At 46.5% G+C, this 26,939-nt stretch overlaps 1 protein-coding gene and 1 long non-coding RNA gene across 3 annotated transcripts; one reads left to right on the plus strand and one right to left on the minus strand.

Moving 5' to 3' along the window:
- Positions 1-1,221: 1,221 nt before the first annotated feature.
- Positions 1,222-24,912, plus strand: TH (tyrosine hydroxylase). Of its 2 annotated transcripts, XM_023929011.2 has the most exons (13): positions 1,222-1,345; positions 5,816-6,019; positions 9,764-9,938; positions 10,708-10,796; positions 11,011-11,078; positions 12,804-12,854; positions 13,670-13,815; positions 14,164-14,299; positions 14,434-14,503; positions 14,793-14,849; positions 15,425-15,520; positions 15,682-15,815; positions 18,063-24,912. In XM_023929011.2, exons 1-13 carry the CDS (start codon positions 1,256-1,258, stop codon positions 18,220-18,222), a joined length of 1,476 nt encoding a protein of 491 aa, XP_023784779.1. In that variant the 5' UTR covers positions 1,222-1,255; the 3' UTR covers positions 18,223-24,912. The 2 variants fall into 2 exon arrangements, with proteins under 2 accessions (XP_023784779.1, XP_023784780.1); XM_023929012.2 differs by lacking the exons at positions 1,222-1,345; positions 5,816-6,019 and adding an exon at positions 8,910-9,231.
- On the minus strand, positions 4,715-8,391 carry LOC111930778 (uncharacterized). Its single transcript, XR_002865304.2, has 2 exons — positions 7,798-8,391; positions 4,715-4,955 (listed from the first exon to the last, which is right to left on the minus strand). It is a non-coding gene; the product is annotated as an uncharacterized LOC111930778 (long non-coding RNA).
- Positions 24,913-26,939: the final 2,027 nt, after the last annotated feature.

The following is a 26,939-nucleotide window of genomic DNA, read 5'->3' on the forward strand; positions in this document are numbered from 1 at the left end:
ACCAATGAGCTTCCCAAGCTGCCTTGGTGGGGCTGGCAGCGTTGGTCGCGCTACTTGCTCCCTGGTTTTGGTAAACATCAACAGCTTTGCACCCTCAAGGAAGCCAATGGGTTGGTGGTCCTGCACAGCTTTTGGCACTGCAGAAGTCATCAGCAGGCTGGGATGAACTCAGCTGTCCTGCAGAGTGCAGGATGAGCCACTAACCCTACCAGATGTCAGTGCCGTGGCCAGCAATTGGGCAATCAGCTGGTGAAAGGCCACCAGCTTCCCTGCCCCAGGGATTTGTGCCTGCCAGTGGCCTGTCACCAGGATGGAGGTGGCTCACAGAAAGCATGGCCATGCATTCCTGCAGCACCTGTTTGTGTGGCACAGCTGCTGCAAATCTAACCAGAGGAAAATGCCGGTTTTACTCACAACAGGGCAGAGACTGTGGGATGGGTCTGACCTGTCGCACACTGTCACAGCCCCGGCTGTACTCGAGCATTTGGTCTCTTAGGAATTACTGCAAGAGGAGCAAAGCACTTAAGAAGGCAGGAATGAGAGGGTTTTCCCAGGTTATTTCCTCTAAAGCCTTTTTCATTTCTGAGGAGTCAGATTCTGCCCTCCTGCTGCCAGAGTGACATGGCCAAATCCAGCTCCGAGGTGGTGGGGGAGCCCTGGAAGGCACAGTGTTGTCAGTAGCCGGGCACCGGGAGATGCACACATGAGAACAGCATCCAGTCCCGCAGCTGCCTTGCGGGAATCCGTGTTATTTTCCTATTACTTTACTGCCTCCATGACAAGGCAAACAAGGGGGGAAAAAGACTGGGGAGGGCTAAATCTCTCCCTTCCTTTTATTTCATCCTTTCACAGATCAAAATCCTTTCATGCAATTCCCAGGCTGGGGAAGTAAATGTGTCGGACTGAACCATGCAGTGAGAGTGAACTCCATCCAGAAGTGGGGGGAGGGGGAAAGGAGAGAAGGGGTAAATTAGAGAAGAAATCTTTTGGATGCAGGCAAACAGGTGGGGGATTGTCTGGTCTGTGAAGGCAGGGTGTCTGCAATCTTTGTAGCGATTAGATTTAATGGGACAGACACGTTTCTCTCCTTCACATCCCCTCCTCCTCTCAGCCCGAGGGGGAGAAAGGAGGGAGGTGGTGATGGGGAGGTGGCAGGGGAAGAGAAGATTTGAAAGAGTCTTTGACGTCAGCCCTGCCCTATAAAAAGCTGGCAAGGAGCTGAAAAGCAGACAGCAGAGCTCGTGGAAGAGCAAAGATGCCAACCCCGAACATCTCCACCTCTGCAGCCAAAGGCTTCCGCAGGGCGGTGTCAGAGCTGGACTCCAAGCAAGCCGAGGCCATCATGGTAAGACAACCCTACCCCACTTCTTTTCCTCCCCCTCCAAAAACCACAGCCTCTTCCACAGCTATAGGCAGAAGCAGGCAGGGATAGATGGACCAACACTTTGTTTGTGGGACTTCCCCGACATGGGCACATCCGGGCTCAAGACTGGCAAAGGGAAATTACTCCAACAGTTCTCTCTACATACTGATACGTGTGAAATGAAAACATTTAAGGGGGTGAAAACTTGAAATAATGAAACCACCTCAACCAAAAGTAAGATGAATAACCCACAGACCTAAGGCAAGAATAGCAAGGAATCCCCTGTAAAAGGCAATTTGAAGACCTTAAGGATTTACAGGTTGCAAGGCATTAAACTGCAGAGATTTCATCTGTTCTAGTATAACAAAAAAAGGGGGGCTGTCATTTCAGACAGCACACAAGGCACAGGCAGTTTAACTTGTTTGTTCATGGCTGCTGTATCCAGTTTATCTCCCAGAACATCCTTCCCCCATTTCTGTTCCCAGTCTTCCTTGGTGTGTTCTCAGCCCTGTGTTTAGCCCAGGGAAAGCTTCTGCACACACCAGATCTGAATGTGTCAGGGAAGGGAGAGGAAAACTTCCCCCTGAGCTGTCAAGTGTCTGTAGAAAGCCAAGCCTGGCCAACACATCAGACTTGCTGTAGGGACAGGGACATTTCAGCTCTTAACTTCAAAGCCTTGCCAGGCAAGGTGAGCTTGAAGACTCCCAATACTGGATGGTCCTTTGGGGCAAAGATGTGGATAGGCAGCAGGTGACAATGCAGGAGTCAGAGCAGCCAGTGGCAATGGCTGCACCAGGAGGGGACCCCTTGGGATGCTTGGCAGGAGGAAAGCTAGGAATAGAGATGGGTTAGGTAGCAGATATGTTTGGCAGATATCTGCAGTCTGACTCCAACAGGTCACTTTTTAGACCTCCCCGTTTCTCTTCCTTATACCTGTTTCCCTTTTCACCCACTCTCCTCTTAACCCTGTGCAATGCCCTGCCTTACTAAAATCAACCACTACATTGGCAGAAAGGTGTTTTGGAGAATGGAGTTTGCAGAAAAGAAGGGAAACATTTGGGAAACAAAAGAGGTTGCTTTCTCTAATAAATTGAAATCAGGGGAGGCTTCCCTCTCACACAGTGCTTTTCATTCTGGCAAAATAATGAACACTTGAGTGGTCCTTGAAAACCTGATATTTTCCAGGCAACTTGTAAAACCAGTATTTAAGAAGCTCAGTGTCTGGAGAAGTGAAGAGTGTTTGGTTATTACACCTTCTGTGATGCTGCTCTGTGTTTTAAGAAAAAATGGGCCACTGAGCATAGGGGCCAGGGGAGTTCAGGTTCAGCAGGTGGGCTGACAGGACTGAGGCAACCTGCTTGGGACGAGTGGCTCCTCCAGCCTGGAGGGTACATAAAACCTTAGCCTGTGTTTGTTTTTGAATGAAAATTTTCAGAAAAGGGAAAACAAATAAAATTAAAACTTTGCCCTGTGAGGATCGCTCTGAGAGTGGGATGCATGAAAAGCTTTTCTGTTTGCTCTCACCTAGCACAGGAGAACTCCACAACCCTGGCTTCTACCAGGCAAGAGGCATGACTCTGCATTTGTGTGTGACATCACATGTCCCTGGCCCTCCTGCTGTGACTGTGGGTGATCTGTCACACAGCCGTCACCCACCACCACATCACCTCCAGCAGGTCTGAGGTGTTCCCTTGCCAGGGAAAACTGCAAACTGGGGGGAAAACCCAGACCTTTGCAACCCCAGAACTCCTCTACACCAGAAGGTATTTTACGTGTCAGCTGGGCCAGCCAAACATCAAACCCCGTACAAAAATCTTTGGTTACATAGTAAGTTTTTCTGCTACTAATAGTTTTTGCAGGAGACCCTGTGACTGTAGCTGGGGCAGAGTTTGGCTACAAAGCCAGGCAGGAGACAGCAATTGGAGCCAAAAAAGCAGAAAAAGCACCCAGGAAAGCAGGAGTGGGACATTTATGTCCCCAGTCTTTACAACCCTTCCTGATTGCTGCAAATAATGTGCCGGGGAAAAAATCAACAAAATAGCTAGAAGACAGCATTTTTAACGACAATATGCAGGCTGGGCAGCAAACTCGAGGAAGGAATAATTAAAAAACCCTTCAGAAGAGGTGCAAACTAGCCTTCAGAAGAGGTGAATGGGTCAGGCCCTGGTTAGGAAAACAAATGCTTTGCAAAATCAAATTACAGTTCTCACTGTAGCCAGATATGCACTCAGGGAGCAAGTCTGCAAAGCAATTCAGAAATACCATATAATGGTGCCTTTGGAAGGAAGGAAAGCATTTATCATGAGGTCAGTTTGGTTATTATATATGCCACATTCCTAATTTCCAGCAAATGGAGTTAGTAGCCCAATGAGCATAAATGTGAGGGGCAGAGTTGAGGACAGTGAGGTGGGGCACATGCAGCCAGGCAGCCTCCACCTGGCACAGGAGGCAGCAGGCAGGCAGACCCCTCCCAGCCCTCTTCTCCCAAGCAAAATTCAGCCTTTTTCTGCTGTGTTTTAATTTTTCTTCTTTTTTTTTTTTTTTTTTTTTTTTTTTTTTTCAATTTACCTGCTTAAACTATGCCATCATTCAGCTAAGAAACTTCCAGGACCCCTTGACAGGGACCGAAGCCCCCACTCCTGCCTGCCAGGGTCCACAGCACATGTGTGGGACTGATTGAGTCTGCTTCCCCTGGTGCAGCTTTCCAGTCACCCAGCTCTGGCATTTTAAACTCCACCCAGCTGGATTTTAACCTGATTTACAGCTTAAATATCGAGGTCTAATTTCCCTCCTCTCCCCTTCTCCAAACCAGAAGTAAAATCCTGCTGCGCCTCGGGGCACAGTGTGACAAAGCACCCTTAAGTAAGGCACTGCCTGGTTTGGGATGGCTGTGGAGGTCATTTTCTGTGGCTGGCACAGGGCTGTTTGCCCTGCATATTGCAGGCACTTTAAGGTAAACACCAGCTGAGCTAAAAACACTGCAGTGATAAAAAACACACGCTTAAAGCCGAGCACACGCTCACAAGATTTTTAAAGTTAAGACCGAGGTCACTTGTTAGATGTCTGCTCTCTTGGCACAAAAACCAAGTTAGGTAGCATGCACTTGTTTGTTAGAAGGTGTTTTTCTGTGCCCTGAGGAATAAAGGGTGGATCAGAAAACGTAATTTCAGAGGGGTATCTTTACTGAAACAGCACCAGATAGAGGTGCATGGGCTGGTGACTCGATGTGCTGAGTTCTTGAGGCTGTGTTTAAAATGTCAGCTTTACACTGCTAAAGCATCCAAGAGGATTCTCCCAGGAAACATAAATTTCTGATAGTGACTTTGAAAATCAGAGAGAAAATAAACTTAGTAGTCAATCAGGCTATCTTTTTAAAAGGAAAACACTCTTAATTTTAACAAGGTAGGGAAAGCACTGCTTAGTTAGTATGTATCTCTTTTCTGAATATCTTCAGTGTAATCACAGGGCAAACTGCAGCCAGTCCCACTCTACATCCTTCTTCAGTGCTGCCCCAGGTTTCTTCTAGCAAGCTGTGGAGGTTTGTCATCTGGTTTGGGTCTCGAACACAGAAAACTGGAACCAGATGGGTTGCCTCAAAATATAAAACTGGTTGTTAAAAGACCAAGAACAAATAAGTTGGTATAAGAGCTATTTGTATAACAAAAGAAACAGCAGTGATTGAAATAGTTTGTACTTCACTATAAATACAAACAGGTGTCCTAACATGACCTCAGGCACAGAGTTACATTTTAGGTTCAATTCCAAGTAACAGACATCTGCAGGAGTTTGTTGAGACAAAACAAATCTACAGATAAGTGGGAGGAATTTATTTTCTGGGGTATATGGTTGTGGTTTCAATTACACTTCAATGGATAAGCATCCATTTAATGTCAAAAGTAAATGTCATATTGAATCCTGGGAGCAGTTTTGCTAAGCTGCCTCAGTAATACACCTGCAAACAGTTCATGTTTCCTGGCCAGGCCACAGCTGTGGGCTTCACCTGTCCCTCACAAAGTATCTTTTCTCAGATAACTTCAAGTTTATCTAATGTCTCTCCACTTGAGTTCATCAGACACCTGAAAACCACATAAGATTGTTTTTTGGATTTGTTTTTTTTTTGGAGGATATTGAAAATTGTTGCTAGGGGAGGTGAGGGGAGAAGCCCACTCTCCAGTTATGCTAGAAAGATATTTTACACAGGTTTGGGTTTTCGGGTTTTTTTTTCCCAAAGCCCCACATTTCTGAAAGTTCAGTTCTAAAACCTCAGTCCTCATGAGCAGATCTTCCTCTACAAAGCCAGGCAAGTCAGTCCAGCCTTTCCCTGCTTCCTCATACCACATACCAGTGGTACTCCTCATGACACATACCAATCACATCTCATCCCAGGTACTGGGAATGCCTGTGATCTCCTACATCTCTGAGGAGTGTTACTTATTTCTGTTCTGCCCTCAGTCTCCACGGTTCGTTGGAAGACGTCAAAGCCTCATTGAAGATGCCAGGAAGGAAAGAGAGGCTGCGGCTGCAGCCACTGATGCCGCAGAGTCTACAGAGACCATTGTGTTTGAGGAGAAGGATGGGAGAGCCATGCTGAACCTCTTCTTCATGCTCAAGGGAGCCAAGACTTCACCACTGTCCCGTGTCCTTAAGGTATTTGAGGTGAGTACCCAACCTGTTGTGTGGCACTCAAGGAACACACTTGAGGTTTCATGACTGGGCTGTGAGAAGCATCACTCGAGTGTAACAAAGAAGACTCAGACCATTGGTCTGCCTATGTCATATTATCAGTAAATTTTCTGATATCTCTGAAGTCAAGGTTTGCTCATGCCCCAGTGTGTTCTCACTTATCATCACTAAGAGGAAGGCATACCTCTGCCTTGCGGTGCTGTTAAGCTCTGGCCTTTATTTTTCTTTATTATTTTCAGTTTTGCACTCTAGTCCACACCTTTATGGCTTGTAGTGTACTCTGGCAGCCCTCCCTGCTGCTCAGCACTTCAGGCACAGGACTCAGATCCCACATTCAAAGCAAGCTGTGTGCCCTGCCTGTCTACAGACCAAACTCACCTCATTTCTGGGTCATTACCACACTGGTCCTCAGTCAAATATTTACAGAAACAACTCTGCACTGGGTGTAAAACTAGCATATTGTTTTCAAAATTATCTCTCTACTTCAAAGATTATTCTAATTCACATGTTAAAGGTTCTGTTGGTTCCCCTCAGAGATTCATCCCATCTATGCCTTTAATACCAAGGAAAACTGGTAACTGAGCTTTTTCCCCCTGGCCACCAATGTACTGTTTCATTATATAGGATCTCAGTGCCATGAATGGAAAGACTGAGATAAGTGCTGCCTATTTAAACAGTAATTCAAGCATGACAGCTTGCATTCATGTAGTGTGTTTCCATCCAAAATGATTCAAAAGTGTTTTGCAAACTGAGGTTTTATCTATGGTAGTTTAATTTCATTGACTTCAGCAGTGAGAGAAGAGGACAATTTGTTCCTATTAATCAGTCACATGGCTTGTAAGGGGCCTCTGGAGGTCTCTGGTCCAGCCTGCTCAGAACAGGTTCAGTCACAGCAGGTTGTCTGGGGCTGTGTACTCTATGTAAACCTGCTGCTTAAAAACTGTAAACATAGCAAAGGTGTGTTTGGGGGATAAGTATTTCCTTGAAATTGTAGGTCATTCTAGTTATTCATTGCCCATTTAGTGTTACCTCTGATAATGTTATGGAAAACATTTAGATCTTCAGCAAATGCAATTCCTCTACGAGGACTCTTGCAAGAAAAGCTGTTTTCTGGGGACATATAGTTCTTGTCTCAAGACTGAAAGAACCTTTATGACAAACTTTTCAGACAAAACCCATGTGTTTTGATGACTGGGGTCTCCTTCCCAGAAGCACACAGATGCCAGTCAAAGAATGGCAAATCCAGCAAGGTAACATTCAACAGCTGCTCAGTGGGTATGAAACAGATGTGTACGCTCTTGTACTTGGTAGATTTTATGTTATACTGCGTTCAAATTCTGTAATTTAAACGATTTTTAAAACACCAAGTGAGAAGCTGCGGCAGCTTATGTTCAAATATTGTTTGTTTCTTCCTGGAGCTAAAAAGCTCTTTGAGCTTGTCACAGAGAGAGCTTTAAATATAATAAAAAGACAAGCATGTCAAGTCCCAACAGAGGAAGATTCATTTCCCAGATCCCTCTGGCAATGCAGGTACAAGATATGAGAGCAGACGGGCATAATGACATTTGCCTCATCGTGAACCAGGCTGCAGGGAAGCTGGTTTCACTCTTCTGTATGTGTTACATGCAGCTGAAGCATAGGTAAAGCAATCACGACTGTCAGATTAATGCAAAGGTATCGATTGTTGAGGGGACAATATAATAGTGAAGTTGGTAGGTACATTAAAAAACACCGCCCTAAATTTAATTTACCTGTGGCATCGCATCTGTTCCTTCTCATCTTTTTTCCTCTGATTAACAAAAGAAATCGTGTCCCTTCCTCTGTCAAAGGTCTTGCGGGAACTTTGGGACGGTTGGGTCATCGCCTAGGGCCTTGGGCTTGCACTGCCAGTTTTCAGTGAGCTAAAGAAAATACTCACAGATTTACCAGGGCCCTTTGGGAGACTACAGACATCGTTTTGTCTCCTTGTTCCCTGGGGAGGTCAGTTCTGATAGCGAGCCCAAATGACGCCGGCGCTGGTAGCGAGTCCAGACGAGCGCTGGGGCGGGCGGGCCGCCGCAGCCCTGGCGTTCAGCACCACGGCTAGCGCCGCTCCTGCGGCCCGCCCGGGCAGCGCCGGCCCCGCGGGACCCGGCCAGACCCAGGGACCCGGCCTGACCCAGGGACCCGGTCAGACCCACGGGACCCGGCCAGCCCCAGGGACCCGGCCAGCCCCAGGGACCCGGCCAGCCCCAGGGACCCGGCCAGAGCCAGGGACCCGGCCTGACCCACGGGACCCGGCCTGACCCAGGGACCCGGCCAGACCCAGGGACCCGGCCAGCCCCAGGGACCCGGTCAGACCCAGGGACCCGGCCAGACCCACGGGACCCGGTCAGACCCACGGGACCTGGCCTGACCCACGGGACCCGGTCAGACCCACGGGACCCGGTCAGACCCACGGGACCTGGCCTGACCCACGGGACCCGGCCAGACCCAGGGACCCGGCCAGCCCCAGGGACCCGACCAGACCCACGGGACCCGGCCAGACCCAGGGACCCGGTCAGACCCAGGGACCCGGTCAGACCCAGGGACCCGGCCTGATCCAGGGACCCGGCCAGAGCCAGGGACCCGGTCAGACCCAGGGACCCGGTCAGACCCACGGGACCCGGTCAGACCCACGGGACCCGGTCAGACCCACGGGACCCGGCCAGACCCAGGGACCCGGCCAGACCCACGGGACCCGGTCAGACCCACGGGACCTGGCCTGACCCACGGGACCCGGTCAGACCCACGGGACCCGGTCAGACCCACGGGACCCGGCCAGACCCAGGGACCCGGCCAGACCCACGGGACCCGGTCAGACCCACGGGACCTGGCCTGACCCACGGGACCCGGTCAGACCCACGGGACCCGGTCAGACCCACGGGACCCGGTCAGACCCATAGGACCCGGCCAGACCCACGGGACCCGGTCAGACCCATGGGACCCCACCAGCCTCGCGGGACCCCCCGCCAGACCCGCACCCCACCCATCACAGACCCCACCATCACACACCTCGGGAGTGGCTGGGACGGGAAAATGAAACGTGGCACCTTGCCACATCAACTGCTTCTATGGTCTTCTTCACCATGGTGGAAGTCTTCTGTTAGTAGTTTTTGAGCAGCCTCAGTGTTGGTGCAGGAGGAAAAAAAATGTGGAATCAATGGGTAAGTGTGTTTTTACGGGAGGGAGGTGGAGGCATGAAGAAAACAACATATAGGAATCCATCCCAGACTGGGATTGTTCATCCTGGAGAAGGGAAGGCTTCTTGGTGACCTAATTGCAACCTCCTAACAACTGAAGGGGGTCTAGGGGAAAGACAGAGAGAGACTTTCTACAAGAGCACATACTGTCAGGACAGAGGGGATAGATTCAAACCGAAAGAGAGTAGGTTTAGGTCAGATAGTAGGAAAAAGTTCTTTACTCTGAGGGTGATGAGGCACTGGAGTAGGTTGTCCAGAGTTGTGGATGCCCCATCCCTAGGAGTGCTAAAGGTCTGGTTGGATGGAACTCTGAGCAACCTGGTCTAGTGAAAGTTGTCCCTGTCCATAGCAGGGAGGTTGGAATGAGATGGGTTTAAGGTCCCTTCCAACCCAAACTATCCCATAGTTCTGTGTCCATATAGACATCTTTGGTAGTAGCAGCTGTTTCAAATCTTGCTTAATGCTTTCTTTTTTCTTCCTTTCCATGTCTCAAAAGACATTTGAAGCTAAAATTCACCACCTGGAGACCAGGCTTAGCCGAAAGCCCCGTGAAGGGACCGCTGAACTGGAATACTTTGTGCGCTGTGAAGTCTACAGCTCTGACCTCAATACCTTCATTAGCTCCATCAAGAGGGTAGCAGAAGATGTGAGGACCACTAAGGAAGACAAATGTAAGGAACTTACAAACATTTTCACTTGAGCAGAGAGGCTGAGCTCTCCCTGTAGAAACAGAGTAGAGACTGCTAATCCCAGTAAAGGGAAAGGGCTGCTGTGTGCTGAACTTGAGCAAACCAGAAGGGACTGCCTCTGGGATACCTGAATCCTGAAAGTAATTTCCCTCCTTGTCCTGTTCTCAATAGATTCCATTGTTCACAGTCTATTCTTCTGGTGAAAGATTGAAAAAAAATATAAATAGGTGGTTGAATTTGCTCACACCTCTCCTAATGAGCTCTCCATCCCTTCTCCAGCATTTTATATTATAAATGCAAGGTAGTTTCCTATCTACATGTTAGGACCTCTGTACAGATTCCAGCACTAATCTACAAGACACTTCCTGTGCCATCCTGTTCTGAAGATAGGATAATCATTGTAGAATAATATTGTAGGAAAATATCCCTAGACACCTATTAACAGCAGTTTCTCTGGGTGTTTTTTAACACAAATCATTCAGTAAAACTTAATTCTTTTCTTCTTTAATTTTGTCACAAAAAACTCTGCTGAGAGATGGGCAAGGAAGTCATGCACTGGAGATCATGTCAATAGACATGATCTAGGGAAAGAGCCTTGAGACTGTGAAACTACTGCCTAGAAGTAGATGTGCCATTTGTATGTGTGCATGTGGTACACCAGATCAGGTGTATTTTACTCAGCCTCAGACCCCCTTCTCTTCAGGGGATCTTCACTTCCACAGTCAGACTGTCACTTTCTCTCTCCCTGTAGTTCACTGGTTTCCCAGAAAAATCTGTGAGTTGGACAAGTGCCACCATTTGGTCACCAAGTTTGACCCTGACTTGGATCTGGATCACCCGGTGAGTCAGTCTGTGTGCGCACCCTCCACGCTGAACTCCAGAGCTGTCCCACAGAAGCAGGGAGCTGAGAACACCTATTAGTGCAGCTGATCAGGAGACTGGAGTGCCATTGCAGCCTTAAGAGATGTCTCTCCAGCCAGTGATGAATTTTCCTGGGTGAGAAACTTTAGTAACTGATTAAAAGTCCTGTCTCTGTTCCCATTTGTCACCACAGGGCTACTCTGACCAAGTATATCGCCAGAGAAGGAAATCAATAGCAGAGATTGCTTTTCACTATAAGCAGTAAGTCTCCTTCCTAACATTCATGAGGGGATAATGACGTGTCAATGAACCTGTTGGGAAGTCATTGTGCTACCTGTATGTGCTACCATACAGGTAGCACAATTTCTCTTCCTTTATGTTTTGTCTCCCCATACAGCCTTTCCAGCTCCTTTGTGTCTCCTCCCTTTACATTCCAGTCTCTCTTGAACTAAAAAATATCTGTTGTCATTAATTCATACATTGGTAAGAGTATAGTAAGAATAAACCTCCTGCATAACAAAAGCCAGATATATATCTATCAGACCTCAAACTTCATTTGGAAATGTAGCATCTCTTTAGAATGGCATCTAGTTTTGACTTCAGAGTGTCAAGTACTGAAAAAGCTGCCCCATGCCCAGAAAATTTGTTCCAAGGGTCCATTATCCTGGTCATGAAAAAATGTGTGTTTCATTTCTAAGCTAGACTTCGACAGCTTTAGCTATTACCCAATGTAGCACACATGCCTTTCATCTACTAGACAAAATATTGCTATCATACCTTTTTTTTTTTTTGGTATGAGGGTATTTATAGGCTAAATGATTCACCTCCTAACTCTGCTAAATTAAAAAAAAAATCCAGTAATGTTTTCATCATCGTCTTGCATAGATTTAAGACTATGCCTTGTACTGTTACTTAATACTTCTGTTCTGATATATGCAGTGATAGCACTCAGTGTGTTCACTACAACATCAAACAGAGTCTAAAATTCAGTTAGGTTTGAAAAATATTCCCTAGATCCCATTCAGTGCCACTGCTTTTTACTGTAGAATTCTCTCTCTGAGCAGGACTTTAAGTGCTGAAAGCAGACTACAGAAATTATATGGGTCAGCTGTTTGAGCTACCCCTGCAACTGGTGTGATCCCAGAAAGGGTTTCTGCTGCTGGTTTTCATGTGCTCTGCCATTTTGAAGCCCAGAATACGGACACTGTTGTTTTTATCCTGTTCAAATGCTAAATGCACAGAAAGTCATGGTGTCAGAGGAAGAGTCCCAAGTGACACAGGGATAAATTCTGCCCTAAGATGAGGCACCAATTTAGGAGGTCTTCTCTAACATCTCACCTGCAGGTTAGCATTTATGAGCCACTGTGTAGCATTCTTCAGGCAACCCTTCAGGAACTGTGTTTTACAATATATGAATATCTCATTTGTCCAAACACAAAAAAGAAAGATTCAGGAAATAAAATTAATAACTATGATGAGAAAAAGCAAAATTGTCAGTCTTCTTTCATCAATACCCATTTATATCAATTTTCCTGCCATCCTTAATCTTACTGACAATATATTTTCCTGCAGGTCAAATGTGTTTAGTTTTCCTTATTTTTGTTTCCCAGCCACTGGTTCATTCTCGGAGCCATCAGCTCCCTGAAGTTCAGACACATTAAATGAGTTTATTTTCACACACAAAGTTTTTTCGATTTTTCCAGTGAAAACCATTTCTTTTCCTGGTGATTATTATGCCTGCTAAACTCTTGCTCTTCCCTTGTTCATTCATAATCTCTGACTAGATTCATGCTTTTCTTTGTGTCTATGTATTTGTTGCACCTGTGCAAGTGACCCAGTACTAAGGCTTTGTCTTTCCTATCACCCCCTTGTTTGGTTTTTAAAGAAGGTTGCTGAATGTCATGCAGAGCTTCTCCAAAGTGCTTCCTTCTCAGAGGGAAGAGCCTGGCGGGGGCTCTGCTCAGTAATGGTGCCTTTGCCTTGCAGTGGGGACCCGATCCCTCACGTGGAGTACACAGCGGAGGAGACAGCTACCTGGTGAGTGCTGATTTCATTATTAGTGCTGATTTCATTATTAGTGCTGATTTCACTATTAGTGCTTCACCACTAGAAGCTGGAAATAAACACCCAAACATTTAAGGCACAACCTCTTGAAAAATGCAATCAAAATGCAAGTCAGGAGTGCAAGCATCCTACTCAATGGCTTGTGGTAAAAAACACTTTCATGCTGCAGCCAACATGACTTTCCTCCAATGGAGCCTCCTGACAGACCAAGGTAGATAATTTGGAGTCCCACCTCTCTAGGGTTCCTGACTCAGTATCAGCCTCAAACAAAGAGCAGTCATCACAGCTGCAGGACGTATAAGGCCCATGGTGAATATCTGTGTGGTGCCTCATGGGCCTCACTTAGGAAAGCACTCCCTTTGAACAAGAATTTTTCCAGAAGTGTTGCTTGCAGGAATGTTTCTGAAAACAAGGCCAGCTCATATGACCTGAGTACACAGGCTTCTCAACAAGGTCATCTCCTGGTTCTATTGACTGCCTTCACAGTGCAACTTCAGGAATTAACCTACTGGGAATATTTTAATTCCAGTTAATACCTTTTATACAGTCTTCTGACCTCTAAGTGAGAAACAGGTCTGCGCAGACACAGCTGCTGCCTTTGTAGGTTCATTTGAATGTGTGTCTGTATGTTCACATACCTCTATCAATATGCAGAGATATAGACTTAGGTGGAGAAAGGCAAAAGGACACAGAGCCTAGAGACATGAGTCCCTGATAGTGCATAGCCAGAGCGCAGGAGAGGACTGGACAGATTAACCACTGAATGTCTGCCACCTCTCCTCCTGAAGGAAGGAGGTATACAGCACCCTGAAGAGCTTGTACCCCACCCATGCCTGCAAGGAGTACCTTGAAGCTTTCAGTCTACTGGAGAAATTCTGTGGCTACAATGAGAACAACATCCCTCAGCTGGAGGAGGTTTCCCGCTTCCTGAAAGGTGGGTACGAGCCCAGGGGACCCAGGCTCGGGGTCTGCCAGATGGGAAGCCTGAACCCGAAGGAGTAGCGTGTGAGCGGGGATTTAGGAGGAGAGCTGGTGGTTTGTGCATTGCCCACAGAGGACAGAGGCAGAGCCCAAGTGGTGGGGACTGCAGCTAAACACAGTGGGCTGTGACTGAAGGGCAAGCCCGGGGTCAAATGATCCCGCTGAGCAGCTGCAGAGCAGGTGCTGTTCCCCAGCAGGAGCAGGTAGATTAGGCTGGTGTAGCCCTGTAGCTCCCAGTGCTGGGAGCAGCGGCACAGCCCGTGGGCCATGCAGATGGCACAGAGGGTGTGTGCTGTTTCAGAGAGGACTGGCTTCCAGCTCCGGCCGGTGGCTGGCCTGCTGTCAGCACGAGACTTCCTGGCCAGCCTGGCCTTCCGCGTCTTCCAGTGCACGCAGTACATCCGCCACGCGTCCTCACCCATGCACTCCCCCGAGCCGTGAGTATCGCCCGGCCCCATGGCCTCCCTGCCCACTAAGTGCCAGCTGGCCAGCACTCACCCTTTTTCCCCAACAGACACACTCTATCTGCTGCTGACTGTGTTTTCCTCCTTTCCCCCCTCCCGTCGGGCAGGGATTGCTGTCACGAGCTGCTGGGGCATGTCCCGATGCTGGCTGATAAGACATTTGCCCAGTTCTCTCAGGTAAGGTGGTTATCTGCTTTCTCCTCCTTGAGACGTAGGAATCCAAACCCCGGTGTTGCCACCTCAATCTTTCTTGCTTTTATTAATTATGATGTTCCAGAGTTCTAGTGATGGACCAAGACCCTAATACACTCTCTGTGACAAAGTGGTTTTAGTTTGAGCATGATGAAGTCCCAGCAGATGCCTGGAACAGTATGTGTGGTCTTGAGGCAATAAAACAGAGCAATCAATGTCTAAGGCCCTCAGACCAAACCTGTCCTAATGTTTGCCCCTTCCCTTCTCTTCCTAGGACATTGGGCTGGCATCTCTGGGTGCAACTGATGAAGAAATTGAGAAATTAGCAACAGTAAGTTTTTTCCTTTGCTGGATGGGGGGCCACAACACCTCCAGCAGTACTTCTGCGGTATCAAGGGGACTGGTCCAGCCTGGTATTCCAAGATTTGCAGGCTCAGAGCTCCCACCCAATCTGCCCCAGCCCTGCTCTTTTCATGATGACTGTGCAGAACAGAGATCAGTTAAATAGCAGAGCTCGCTTGCACATTAACCCAATTTTCTCAGGCAGCAGTAGTATCATCAAGCATCGTATTTCCAACAGCAGCACTGCTGGGACTCTTTGGGATGGGATTAAATGACATCTGCTTCCTTTGGCTCTCCCTCAGCAAGGTGACCCATCCTGCTCCAAGGACACCAAACAGCAGCATTTCACAGCAGATGGAACAAGCCCAGGAACACAGACTCTGTCCTGGTGCAGCAGCAACTTAGTTTAGCACTTTTCTCTGAAAGCAAAGTGTGGAGAGGGGACAAAAAAGCAGGTTGTTTAAACAACCCCACACCCCAGCCATGATGCAAGGGCTCAGAAGTGACAGAGAGATTGAGATGAGGAGCTGTGTCCCTCAGGAATTTTTCTTTTTCGTTTTACAGCTTTACTGGTTTACAGTGGAGTTTGGGCTCTGCAGACAGAATGGAATAGTCAAAGCCTATGGAGCTGGGCTACTCTCTTCCTATGGGGAGCTCATAGTAAGTCACACCATAACTTGCCTCTGCTCTAGACTGTAGAGAAAAACACTTTCTGCTTCTGCACAATGACTTTCCTCAATCTGTTCTCCACCTTTGCCTACCCCATATGTGCTCTCCAATCCCCTTTGTCTCATGCTGGATTTTTTCTGCCGTGCTCACAGCACTCCTTGTCAGACGAACCAGAGGTGCGGGACTTCGACCCTGATGCTGCAGCTGTTCAGCCCTACCAGGACCAGAACTACCAGCCTGTTTATTTTGTGTCTGAGAGCTTCAGTGATGCCAAAAATAAATTGAGGTAGGGCTGGGCAATAAGAGAGACCCAAACAACAGGAAATTAAGATGTTTGATATTGAAATAGGGCTTGACATTATGGCTGCTTTCAGCCCAAGTTCTCAGAAGTGAGCTGAAAACCTTAACCAGGTCTTCTAAAGTAAAGCAGTTCTCCAGTTCCTACGGGGAACATGCTTGACATGAATAGATCTGTCCAGGGGGAAAAATTACCTTTTCCCTCCTAGGCTGGTGTGTTAGTGTTAGTGGACCCCAGACACTATCCCACCAGGTAACTGGGTTTCCCCATCCCATGGGACTGCAAACAGTAAGGAAAGGGTCAGCTCTACCCACAGACATCTGTTCAGAAGAGCACTTTCTTGGTCATACCCAGAACTGCCCACAGGAGGAAAGCTCAGTCCTTGGATTGCTTTGATTGACAGAGGAAAACTTTGCCTACACCGTTTTTATCTTCACTTAGGAAAGAGACAGGGTGAGGTGAACATGACGTACATGACTTTACAGTTCCTGCAAGAGGGGTATTTAATATAAATAACGTGCTGAGGACTGCTATATTTCAACTTCTGCTTTTATTACCCTCAGTTGCACTGTTCTTACAGCCTGGAGTCCAGCTGCTCAAAAGCAAGCACCGGAGGAGCCTGGGCTCTCACACACACACTAGGCTGCTTTAAAAAAACCCCAACTGCTGCCTAATGAGTCATTTCCTTGCATTTAAAAGGGGAAAATACACCGAATGCACAGCCAAGATTAGGCTAGAAGGTCTTGACTGTGACAAGTAATGTAAATGTTCCCCTTTAAAGATCTCAGAGACCACACAGATGCTACTCTGTGAGGTGAAAACATTCAAGCATGGTCTCTTTTGCACTACTGGCAGCTGCCACCACGGGACTGGCTATCAGTGTTACGCCTGGAGAAAAGCCTCTTTTCTCAGAAAGGACACACTCCCCCAGTGTCCTTCCAAGCAGCCATGCTGTACCTATATGCTTCCAAAGGTGTCCAAGTGAGTACACCCATTTTGGAGGACAGGTTTCTAGCCATTAGCAGCTGCACTATGAGCCGTCGCTCATGACATTAACAAGAGGGGTGAGCGGGACTTTGCCTGGTAGAATTGAGAGGAATCACATCTTTTAGGAGGAGGATAATGTGAGGATGCAGAAACCTCCTTTGTTTACACTTTTTTTCGTTGTTTTCCTGCAATGGCATGGCAGCTCCCTGACAGGGCCAGCTTGTGCCATGTTTCCCCTTGGCCCTCTGTGCTGTGTTTTCCTCCAGATCCTTCCAATTCCGGCCCAGGCATGAAGTACCAGCTGTAGGAACATCTGTCTCCATCTGGGAAAGGGCTGTGCTTCCCCGAGCCCTGAGCCAGAGCAGACCTGCGGTAGCCACAAGAGGGTAGCCTAAGCTCAGCAATTCAGGAGCGAAAGGGTGAAGCCTCAGCAGAGGAGAGGAGCATGCCTCTGTTAGAGCTGTTTGTCCTCTCATGTTCCCAAGCCTTTCCATCATGGGACTGCAGCCACAAGCACCTAACTATAGATTTTCAGCTCCGTATTCACACAACCCCCAAACGAAAAAAACCCTACCTTGTCAAGTATACAAATCTTAGCGCTGGAAGTGAGTGTGGGCAACTTTGGGAAAACCCTACCCTTGATTTGCTTTCACTTGACCACATACTTCTCCTTTAGAAAAGCAGCAAGGAGGTCTTGCTCTTGAGAGAAATCAGGCAAAGTCAAGCTCATCACTGAGATTTAGGCTGCATTTGGCTTTGGGTACAGCAGTGACACTGTTCTCATCCTCTGGCTCAGGTCTGAGCCACTGCCTGTCAAGTCTACCCTTAATATGCCACACAGCTAGCTCCCCCCTTCCCAAGCAGAGATTAGTCAATAAATGCATGTCAGAAAGGATTTAGTAATATAATACGATAATACCTCGGGCTTTCCCTGCAATTAGCTTCTAAATCTCCTTGGCATTTTTTGAAAAAGGAATTGCAGCAGAGGATACCTGGCACTGGCCATGGAGGTGACCAGTTTGATGTACCCTCCTGTTTGGTACAGCCCACAGAAAGCCACAGTCAAACTCACGGTGGTCCTTGGCAAACAGGGGACCTCAACTACTGCTATAGTGGGGCTGGAAAGGTGGAAACTCTGCCTAAGGGAGGCATTAACTTGTGGTGATCTTCCTGAGTAGATGGTGATGAGTAGGAGGGAGACTCAGGACCCATCTCTTGTACCCAGCCTCCTGCGCCCTTCCCTTGCAGGAGCTACGCGGCGCACATCAAGCGGCCCTTCTCGGTGAAATACGAGCCCTACACCCACAGCATCGAGCTCCTGGACAGCCCTCAGATGATCTGCCACTCCCTGGAGAGCGTAAGGGATGAGCTTCACTCGCTGATTAACGCGCTCAATGTTATCAGTTAATACAAGAACTGAGCGATTTCCGTCCCCTGCCAGCCCCCGGCGTGCCCTCACCCAGCTCCGTGCTGATAATTCCTACCTGTCTTCTCCCAGCATCGGCACCTCTGCCTGTCACCACGCGACCCCAACAGCTTTCCACTTCTGTATCTAGGGCCAGCTCGGAGGAGGGCAGCGGGAAGCACCCAAGGCTTTTGGGGTAGCTTTTCTATTGACTGCTGGAAGAGGCTTAGCAGAGACAAAAAGCATGGCCAAGCTAAAAAGTTGAAGTCAAGAGCTGCGTGTTAGGCTCCTGAGTGCAAGGAAGAGGAGAAAATCTACTTTATTTAAAAAGAAGAAGAAAAAAAAAAGTAAAAGAAAAATGAGAGATAATTTTTTTTAATTGCAATTTGAGAGAAAAATTTAATCTGCCTTTTTTTCTTTCCAAAACAACTCCATAAGTCTTGTTCTTAGTTATCCTAATATTACTATTACCTGATGCAGCTCAGGTGTGTGAGTAATGCTTTTGCTGGCCATTTCCAAGGAAGGTACACGTCTGGTTTGGATGCTCGAACTCGGTTTCATGAAGTTTTCAGTGTAGATATTAATGGCTTGATCTGACCCAAAGCTCTCGGTTTTCCTCCCCCTGCTTTTGCCCTTCTTATCTTCTTTCAGGCTGTCTCATAACTTAGCGGTTTGCTCAGAAGTTTGGCCCAAGGTTATGCAGCTGTGCAGTATCAGAGCTGGGCTTGGGATGTGTGGAGGCTGCTAAACAGCTGTGGGGGACAGCGAAGGGGAGAATTACACAGAGTTGTTTGCATGATCGTTTATAACATTTCTGTGTCAACTTTTGCCATCCCTATCCACGATATATGATTTTTATAATTTCCTCTTTAAAGAACTGCAAGACTTGGCAGTGAAGTTTTGGCTATTAACACAGCTAACATTGTTCTCCAGTTTTACTTCTACTGTGGCTCAGTCATAATAGTTTACAATCCGTTACTCTTTATCCCATTTCAGACCTCCACATATATGGGCTTAACCCCCAGTTCTCTCAAATTTTAACTCCTTAGCTACTGACAGCACTTAGTCTCCTGCCTGCTTCAATCTCTCCTTTCTGTTTCTTTTCTTATTTGACCCTTCCTCCTAAATTCCTCCTAAATTGCTTAAAAGGCCATAACTGAAATCAGCAGTTCGACAGCAGGGCTAGCTGCTTTTCCTCAAGCTGTTCCTTCTCTTCAGATTTTCCTGTAAACCGATAAAACTACTGAGTTCATTCAGTTATTGTCATTTTAGAGCACTTTTTCCAAAGCTGCAGCTATGATTTCCCAATCTGGGTGGATCCAGATCATGAGCTGTAACTCTCAAGGCTCCCTTAAGAGCCGTAACAATTTTTCATTTGGGTTCTTCAGATATTAGTATTAGATTAAGTAGCTGGAGCAAGCTATGCAAGACTAAGGCAGGCTGGGCCATAGTTCAGCTATTTAGCTGTGAAAATCCTACTGGCAACTTCAATAAAACAGACTAAAACAAAAACCAAACAAACAAACAAACAAAAAAAAAAAAAAAAAAAAAGAGAAAACAGGCCAACTAGAAGAATTAAGTCTGTACAGTTAATGCACGGGTTATGACCTTGTTAACAAGAGCAGTGCCACTCTACTGGTCTGCAGGTTGCTGTTTCTCCTCTCCTTTGGTAGTGTCCAGCTCCTGGGCTGCTGCCTGTGAGAGCAGCAGGGATGCTCCAAGCCCTGCAGCAATGCCAGGCTCCTGATCAGGACCAGGCAGGGAATCTCTGTGGAGGCATTTGTTTTCTGGTCTGGCCTCCAGAACGGTAAAGGTCTGAAGGTCTCTAGGTCTCCAGAGCACTTCACAGTCATAATCTGCCTTCATAAATAAAAAAAAAAAAGTAATGCAATTTGTAAAAAGACCAAACATATTAACATGGAGTGAAAAGCTGATGTAGAAATCCTTGCAGCTGCAGGAGACCTCAGCTCCTCTGCCTTGCCTTGGAGTTTGCATTGCTGCTCCCTGACTATATCAGCTGCTGCTTTTGTGAGGAGCTGTAGCAAAACCTGCTGTCCTGCAAAAAAAGCAAATAAGCAAAACTTGCAGCCTAACCCAGCGCCACGAGTATGCAAGCACACAAACAGATGTGCTGCAGCTGGGGGAAGGTGAGCACCAGGAGGGTTGCACTCCCTTGCTTTTGGGACACGAGGCTGAGCTGGAGCAGGCTCTGAGTGTGGAGGCTCTGGCTGCACAGGCGCCAGAGGTCCCTCTTTGGGCCATTTTTGATGTCTCTGTTCTTGACAAATTCATGACAGATTCCAGAATTTTTTGGCCCCTTAGGGAGACATCTGCAAAACATGAACCTGTTTGTATTTACTATTGCCCTCATCTATTTAATATCTTAGAGGATTTATCTTATTAGTAACTTAATAGGTCCCCTTTAACTTAATAGGTCCCCTTTCACTTTGTCTCTAAGCCTTGTTCCTTTTTATCTGTTTTCAAATACATTACTTGGCTCCTTATTTCGTAAGCCATTTATAAATTGGATCCTTGCTCTCTCATTTTACACATTTTCCTCATGCTGCTTCTTCTACCACAGCATTTCTTTCTTCTTTATCTTGCCATAATATTTTAGGCTCCTAGACACAAGGCCAATAAGAGACAGGCTATCCAAACAAAATATGAGTAGAATTTTAAACCAATCCCTAATATATCACTTCTTTTAAAGCTACTGATAGCAAGTTTAACTTTTTAGCCCATCATTTTGGATATTGTCCTACAATTGTCTTTAGATTCTTTTTAATAGTCCAACTCATTTCTTTCTACCATTCTGAATGATTGGTTATACAGTCCTCACTTAATCCCCAGGATAGTTACTAAGACTTGAATTCTTCACTTAAAACCTCCCCCTTCCCAACCCTCCCCTCTGTTCATCTCATCCTCTCTCAGGTGCTGTTCCACACCTATGAACAATTTTCTCTAACAGCATTGTTACAGTTCCAGCAGTTGTATTCTTTTTAGGTGGAAGAACCTCAGCCTGCCCAGGCAAGGTATTTATTGTGGCAAGCTGATACTGATACCCTTCTTAAGCTTGTGACAATTGATGGTGATCCCTTGGCAGTATTTGTCACAGCCTTTAGTTTATCCAATGCAGTGGAGTTGGCAGCTTTCTTTTACTAATCCACTTTTGCACACCTTAAGCAATTTTTATTTATGTCCTATGTTTCCTACTTCATTTGAGGCCAAGTATAAACTCTTTGCGCTCTTTTCAGAGCACCCTACACTTTTTTATGTAGCTCATTATGACAATTACCTTAGACTGTCATAACAAGCTAAACAGAGAAATACAGGATATTCTTATTCAGTTGGCCACACTCATCACCCCATATTTTCTAGCTGACACCTGGTTGGGGCTGCAGTAAACAAAGTCTGAGTTAATCCATCTACTTGCTCACTAAATTATTTCTCAGTATTGCTTGTAGTCTTCACATTACTCTAACATCTTTTGCACATATTTTACTCCCACTTTCCCTCTAAGCTTGTAAAATAGAACTCCTATTTTCTTCATAGGTGTCCCACCATGTGCTTGCAGTTGATTTCCTCCCCATAACACAACCAGTATTTTGTTCTACTACCAGATAGTAGCTGTTTGTGGAGAGATGTCTGTAGAAGGGTTTGTCTTCTACTCCCAGCCTGTAAGCTCCTTGGCATGACCTTTTCTCTAGTGTACCCACTGCTTATTACCTTGTTCCACTGATAGGAGTGTCTTGGGTTGTTTTTCTTCTTTGTCCATGTGTAGCACACACATGAGTGTGCAGTACCTTTGGTTCATTCCTGATTTCCATTCAAGGATATCCACATTAATATCCCTTTCTTCCCTTTGTGTGTAAGAGCAGAGTTATGAGCAGACTGGGGTACAACTGCACTATCGAGGGGAAAAGCCTCCAACTCCATCACAGCCCAGAATGCCCCTAACCAGGTTTTCTCATGGTCAGGGAAATTTTGGTCCAGCCACTGGAGAGGACTCATATGCTGCTGGTACCCATTTTCCTCCACCCTTTCTGTAATAGCACTGCTCCCACAGTATCAGCTTGTGTTGAAATTCTTGTTGTGAATAATTTTCCTTTAACTGGGAATTAGAGTGCAGAAACTTTTCAAGCAGCTTCTTTCATGTCAGATAAAGCAGTGCCTTGGTCTTTGCTCCAGCTCCCTCCCCGATTCTTTTCCTGTCATTTCCATAACGCTCTGCTGGTATTAGCAAAGATGAATACACTGCCATAAGATACTAGCACAGCTATAGATACGCTGCCATAAGAAATTAAATTCTCCTAGCACTCTTCAGAGTTAGGATTGATTAGTGGGAGTCTTTATTTCACAGGAAGCTTAACCTTTCTAGCCCTTATCCATCTTCTTGTTTCACCAGTTTCAGAGTCCAGGCATTTAACTTGAGGTTGTTTTAATTGTGCCATATTCAAGTTGACATTGAATCCCATTTGGTCTATCAGTTTTAAAACTCAGCTACATCTCTCTTGTTCCTCTTCTTCTGTAGCTGCAGTTCCCTGAATATCATCCCATAAGGCAATCTCTTTTCTTTGTCCCCTGCACACATCATTCAAACCCTTTGCTCACACAAGCAGGTGCAGCAGGGCAGGTGCTCAGCCCTGTGGGATGCAAGTAAAGGTATATTGTTTGCCTCTTAATGTGAAAGCAACTCTGTCAATTGCTTCTTCCCCTGCATTTTGCCATATGGAAGCTTAGTGTGAATCGTGGGGGTGCATTTGTGCCACTGCCTCTCCGAATTCATTCTCTGTCCAAGGAGCCTGACTCAGCCTCAGGGCTGCCAGGGACCATGGGGGCACCTGTGCTCCACTGGGAGTGGGTGGTGCCTCCATGCCATCATGTCCTGCTGCTCACGTCCACGAAGTTCAAGCAACTCCCTATCAGTTTATTAACCTCTCCATCTTCCTCGAGCTTATGGACAGGCAGAGATTGTGCCAATTGGATCCTTGTCTTATCATCCTGCTGGGCAATTTGATTAAATGCCCATGGTGGCAAGATTAAAGGTTTATCAAGGAGGTGCCCAATGTACAATGGATAAAAGCTGGTGGAGCACGTGCTCTAATCAATTTACCACTTAATCCCCATTTAATTCTAAATATAAGCAGTTTCTCTACTGTTGTGATTCCTTTCACTGGCTTCATATCTGCAGCCACCTGCCTTGGGGTCTTTTTTTTTTCATTTTAACAGCTACAGCAGTTTGATCTTCTATATCCATCTACCCTGGGACAGCATTTGGAGTCTTTGTGGGATAGGCTGCTATTCTCAACTTCTCTTTCTTTTCCCATTTGCCCATATCATCCTTGCAATCATCTTCCTGTGATGGCTCCCGATCCAGTTCTCTACACCACTTTCTGGAACTCCGGCAGTTATTTTTAATTTTTGCATCCCAATCTGCTTTTGCAAGTGTTTAATTTTAGCTTTGCATTTACTATGATCAGGTCCCTTTTGAGCTCTCCCTTGCTCCAAGGCGAATCACTGCACTATATATGTTAATCACCCTCCTTACTTCTGTAGTTTTTCCTTCTCTTTCTCTAAATTCATCTGATTCTCTAATTGCCATTGTACATCCTTATTGCCTTTTTGGGCCACTAGATGGTATTCCTTTTCTAAAGACAAGCTTATTTCAAGTCACTGGATAGAGCCTTTCCAAACACAATTTTCCCATTGAAGCAGCTGATGTTCTGGTGTTGCCTTGGTATAGATTATTGCTGTTTCCCGTAGCAGTCCCACTAATAGAAGCGGTGAATCCTTGAGTCTCTTTTCATCCACTCTCTCATATCGGGAAACATTTGGTCTCTATCACCCATCGGCTTCCTGTGGGCTAGAGAGGCGCCCACAGCCCCTGCTGTAATCTCTGATATTGTTGGGATTTCCTGCAGCCCTCCACTATTCCTGGTTTTAGGCTTTTTCCTGAGTTGTCTTGGATTTTTCCCATGCTTTTAATTTTGTCTTAAGGTCTCCCTCAAGAATTGTGCACAAGGCTGGTTAGGTTTGTAGAGCTGCCTTGAACGAGATCATGGAGTCACAGGGTGGTTTGGGTTCCAACCCCGTGGCGCGGGCAGGGAGCCTTCCACTAGACCAGGTTACTCAGAGCTCCATACAGCTTGGCCTCGAGATCACTCAGAGAAAAAGACTTTGAGGATCTACCCAGTCACACCCTTCACCTAAAGATGTTATGAATTCCCTTTTCCTAACCGTGGAGCAGATTTGTAGGATCGTGTGGCTGCTTAGAGCTAAGCACCAGCTCGTGTCCCTTGAGTGGGTCACGGCATCCTCACTGCTCCTCCAGACCTCACCAAACGTGACTGCAAGCTCTATAAAAAGTGACTGGGGAAAACCAAACTGATGGGCCAGCCCAGGTTAAACCCTCCCCTAGATGGGGCATGGGCTGGCAAGGGAGGAAGAAAGGGGAAAAAGCCTTCCTCAGAGCCAGGCCCCACCACCCCCTCTGGTGTGTGCCTGTCTCGGTGCCTCGCTGAGCAGTCTCACTGTTGTTGCTGCTGCTGCTGCTGCTGTGGGTGGATCTGTCTGTCTGTCTGTCTGTCTGTCTCTCTGTGTAAAGAAATATGAAACAGAATTATTTTTCATTTTGGAATCGTGCTGCTGCTCACATGATATTAAGAATAAAAAAAATATATTTCTGGTCTAGCATCCTGAGTTTGCCTCTTGTTTCCTTCTGCTGTCCAGATTCAGGTCGGCTGCCTTGCCTGTGGGCAGTATGCAAAATCCAGCCTGGGGCACGTTATGGTGGAAGACCTGAAACTTGCACTCGTGCAAAATGTTTATTTGGAGGTGGAAAATGCTTTGCAGATGAGATGATCTAAGCCTTTCTTTGGCAGGATATTACCAATTGCACAATTATGCATGAAACAGTAGTTGGGAGGTCTTTTTTAAACAGTGAAACACCAGGGGACTTGCCTTCACCGAATACATTTTCTCCCAGCATTTCTCACTATTTCTATGTCTGCTGCATCCAAGTGGATGGGGTACAGGATGCCCAGGAATTGGGAGACCAGAAGATACACCCAATCACATAAGTGTTTCCTGCTCCGGAGTTATCCTCACGTTAAAGGAAACTAATTCCAGTCAGTACTGCAAGCTTGGCTTTTACATGAAAGCCAGACCCCTTCTCTTGTTAAAATCCCTTCCAGAATCATGCACTGAGGTGGATTAATGTATTGCTGGCACAGATCTGGGCCATGCATCCAGGTACCGTAGCCCACTCTGAGAGGGAGTTTCCCAATTTAGGACTTGTAAGGATACCCTGTATCTTCAGAATGCTCATTAAAGTGTTACAGCTGTAATGAATTCATCTTCATTACATGTTTGGGAGGTAGAGGAGTACTCTTGTCCCTGTAAAAAGCTGACAGATAAAAGGAGGCAGAGAATCAGAGACTCAGACCAGGCACAGAGCCGGAAAAGTAATTACATGCCTAAACAGCTTTGGGAAGAAGCGTCTAAGTGGCAGATCTGGGGCTTGAACCTCTGTCAGCCCCCTCAGGACCAAATCTTTCTTCCTGTGCCGTGGTGGTAGGGATCAGAAGAACTCAATTATTTACAAATCCTATAGCCGCAGGTATGTGCACACACACGCACTGCCTCCCCGGAGAGGGGAATTGATTCGGATAAGGCTGCGGCTGACCTGAGCTGTCATTCCTGCTGCTAATCCAGCTCAAATCAGACTTGGTTTTTTCCCCAGGGACCAGAATGGGTACTGCACTTTCCACTGCATAGAATTTGTTTTCAGTTTTCCGACACTTGTTCATTACAGTGTTTGGAAGAACGCTAGGTTTTCTAGGTGGAAAGATGATCTTTTGACATTTTTCTGGCACAGCTGAAAGCAGGAACTATCTGAAATGCCTTGAAAACTGATCAGGAGGGGGTTTTGGGTGGTGATTCCTTTTTTTTGTTTTGTTCTGGTTTTGTTGTTTTTAACTGAATAGAGATGTTTGCAAAGATTAGGTGAGGGATTGACAAACCCCACGTGTCTGCACCCCAGATGTGCTACTGTAGCCTTGCAGCTCTCATTGTGCAGCTGGTGGGGCTGGCGGTGACAGGTCAATAAAACAAGCGTTTGGAGATTAGATGTTTTTCAGTCTAGCAAGAGCTGTGCTCCAAATGGATGAGGATTTCTTCCTGTGTCTCTTAACCAATTCACTTTGAACATCTTTTGTAAGGTGAGGATCACTCAGGGGCAGCTGTAGCACATGCACATGTTTACTTCTGTACACAGCAAACCTCCCAAAACCCATGCACATCCCAACAGGGATGGGTGGGATCCACACAGACTCCTTGTGCATCCCCTGAAAGCTTTACCTTGAGGCTGTAGAGAGTTTGGGTCCCCATCTGAATTTTCCCAAATCCAAAATACTTTATCCAGCTCCAACCAGCCACTGTATATGTGTTTCTGTATATTATGTTCAGAGGTTTATCTTTAGTTGCTTGGGATGAAGCAACTGCTTTTCAAACTTGTGATACAAAGATTTGAATTAAACCTGAACTACAGCAATGCAAGACTGAACAGGCTAAGTGGTGAACTCCATTCTCTGATGGATTCAAGGCCCATTCTGACTGATTTTCTGGAGGAATAATGATTTTTTTTTATTATTTTTTTTTACTCCTGACATTAGTTCTACTTGGTGTCTTTGTGATTATTTTCTCTGGGCACAGCAGGGTGA

Source organism: Cyanistes caeruleus, chromosome 6 (assembly GCF_971803275.1).
Source record: "Cyanistes caeruleus chromosome 6, bCyaCae1.hap1.1, whole genome shotgun sequence".
NCBI lineage: Eukaryota > Metazoa > Chordata > Aves > Passeriformes > Paridae > Cyanistes > Cyanistes caeruleus.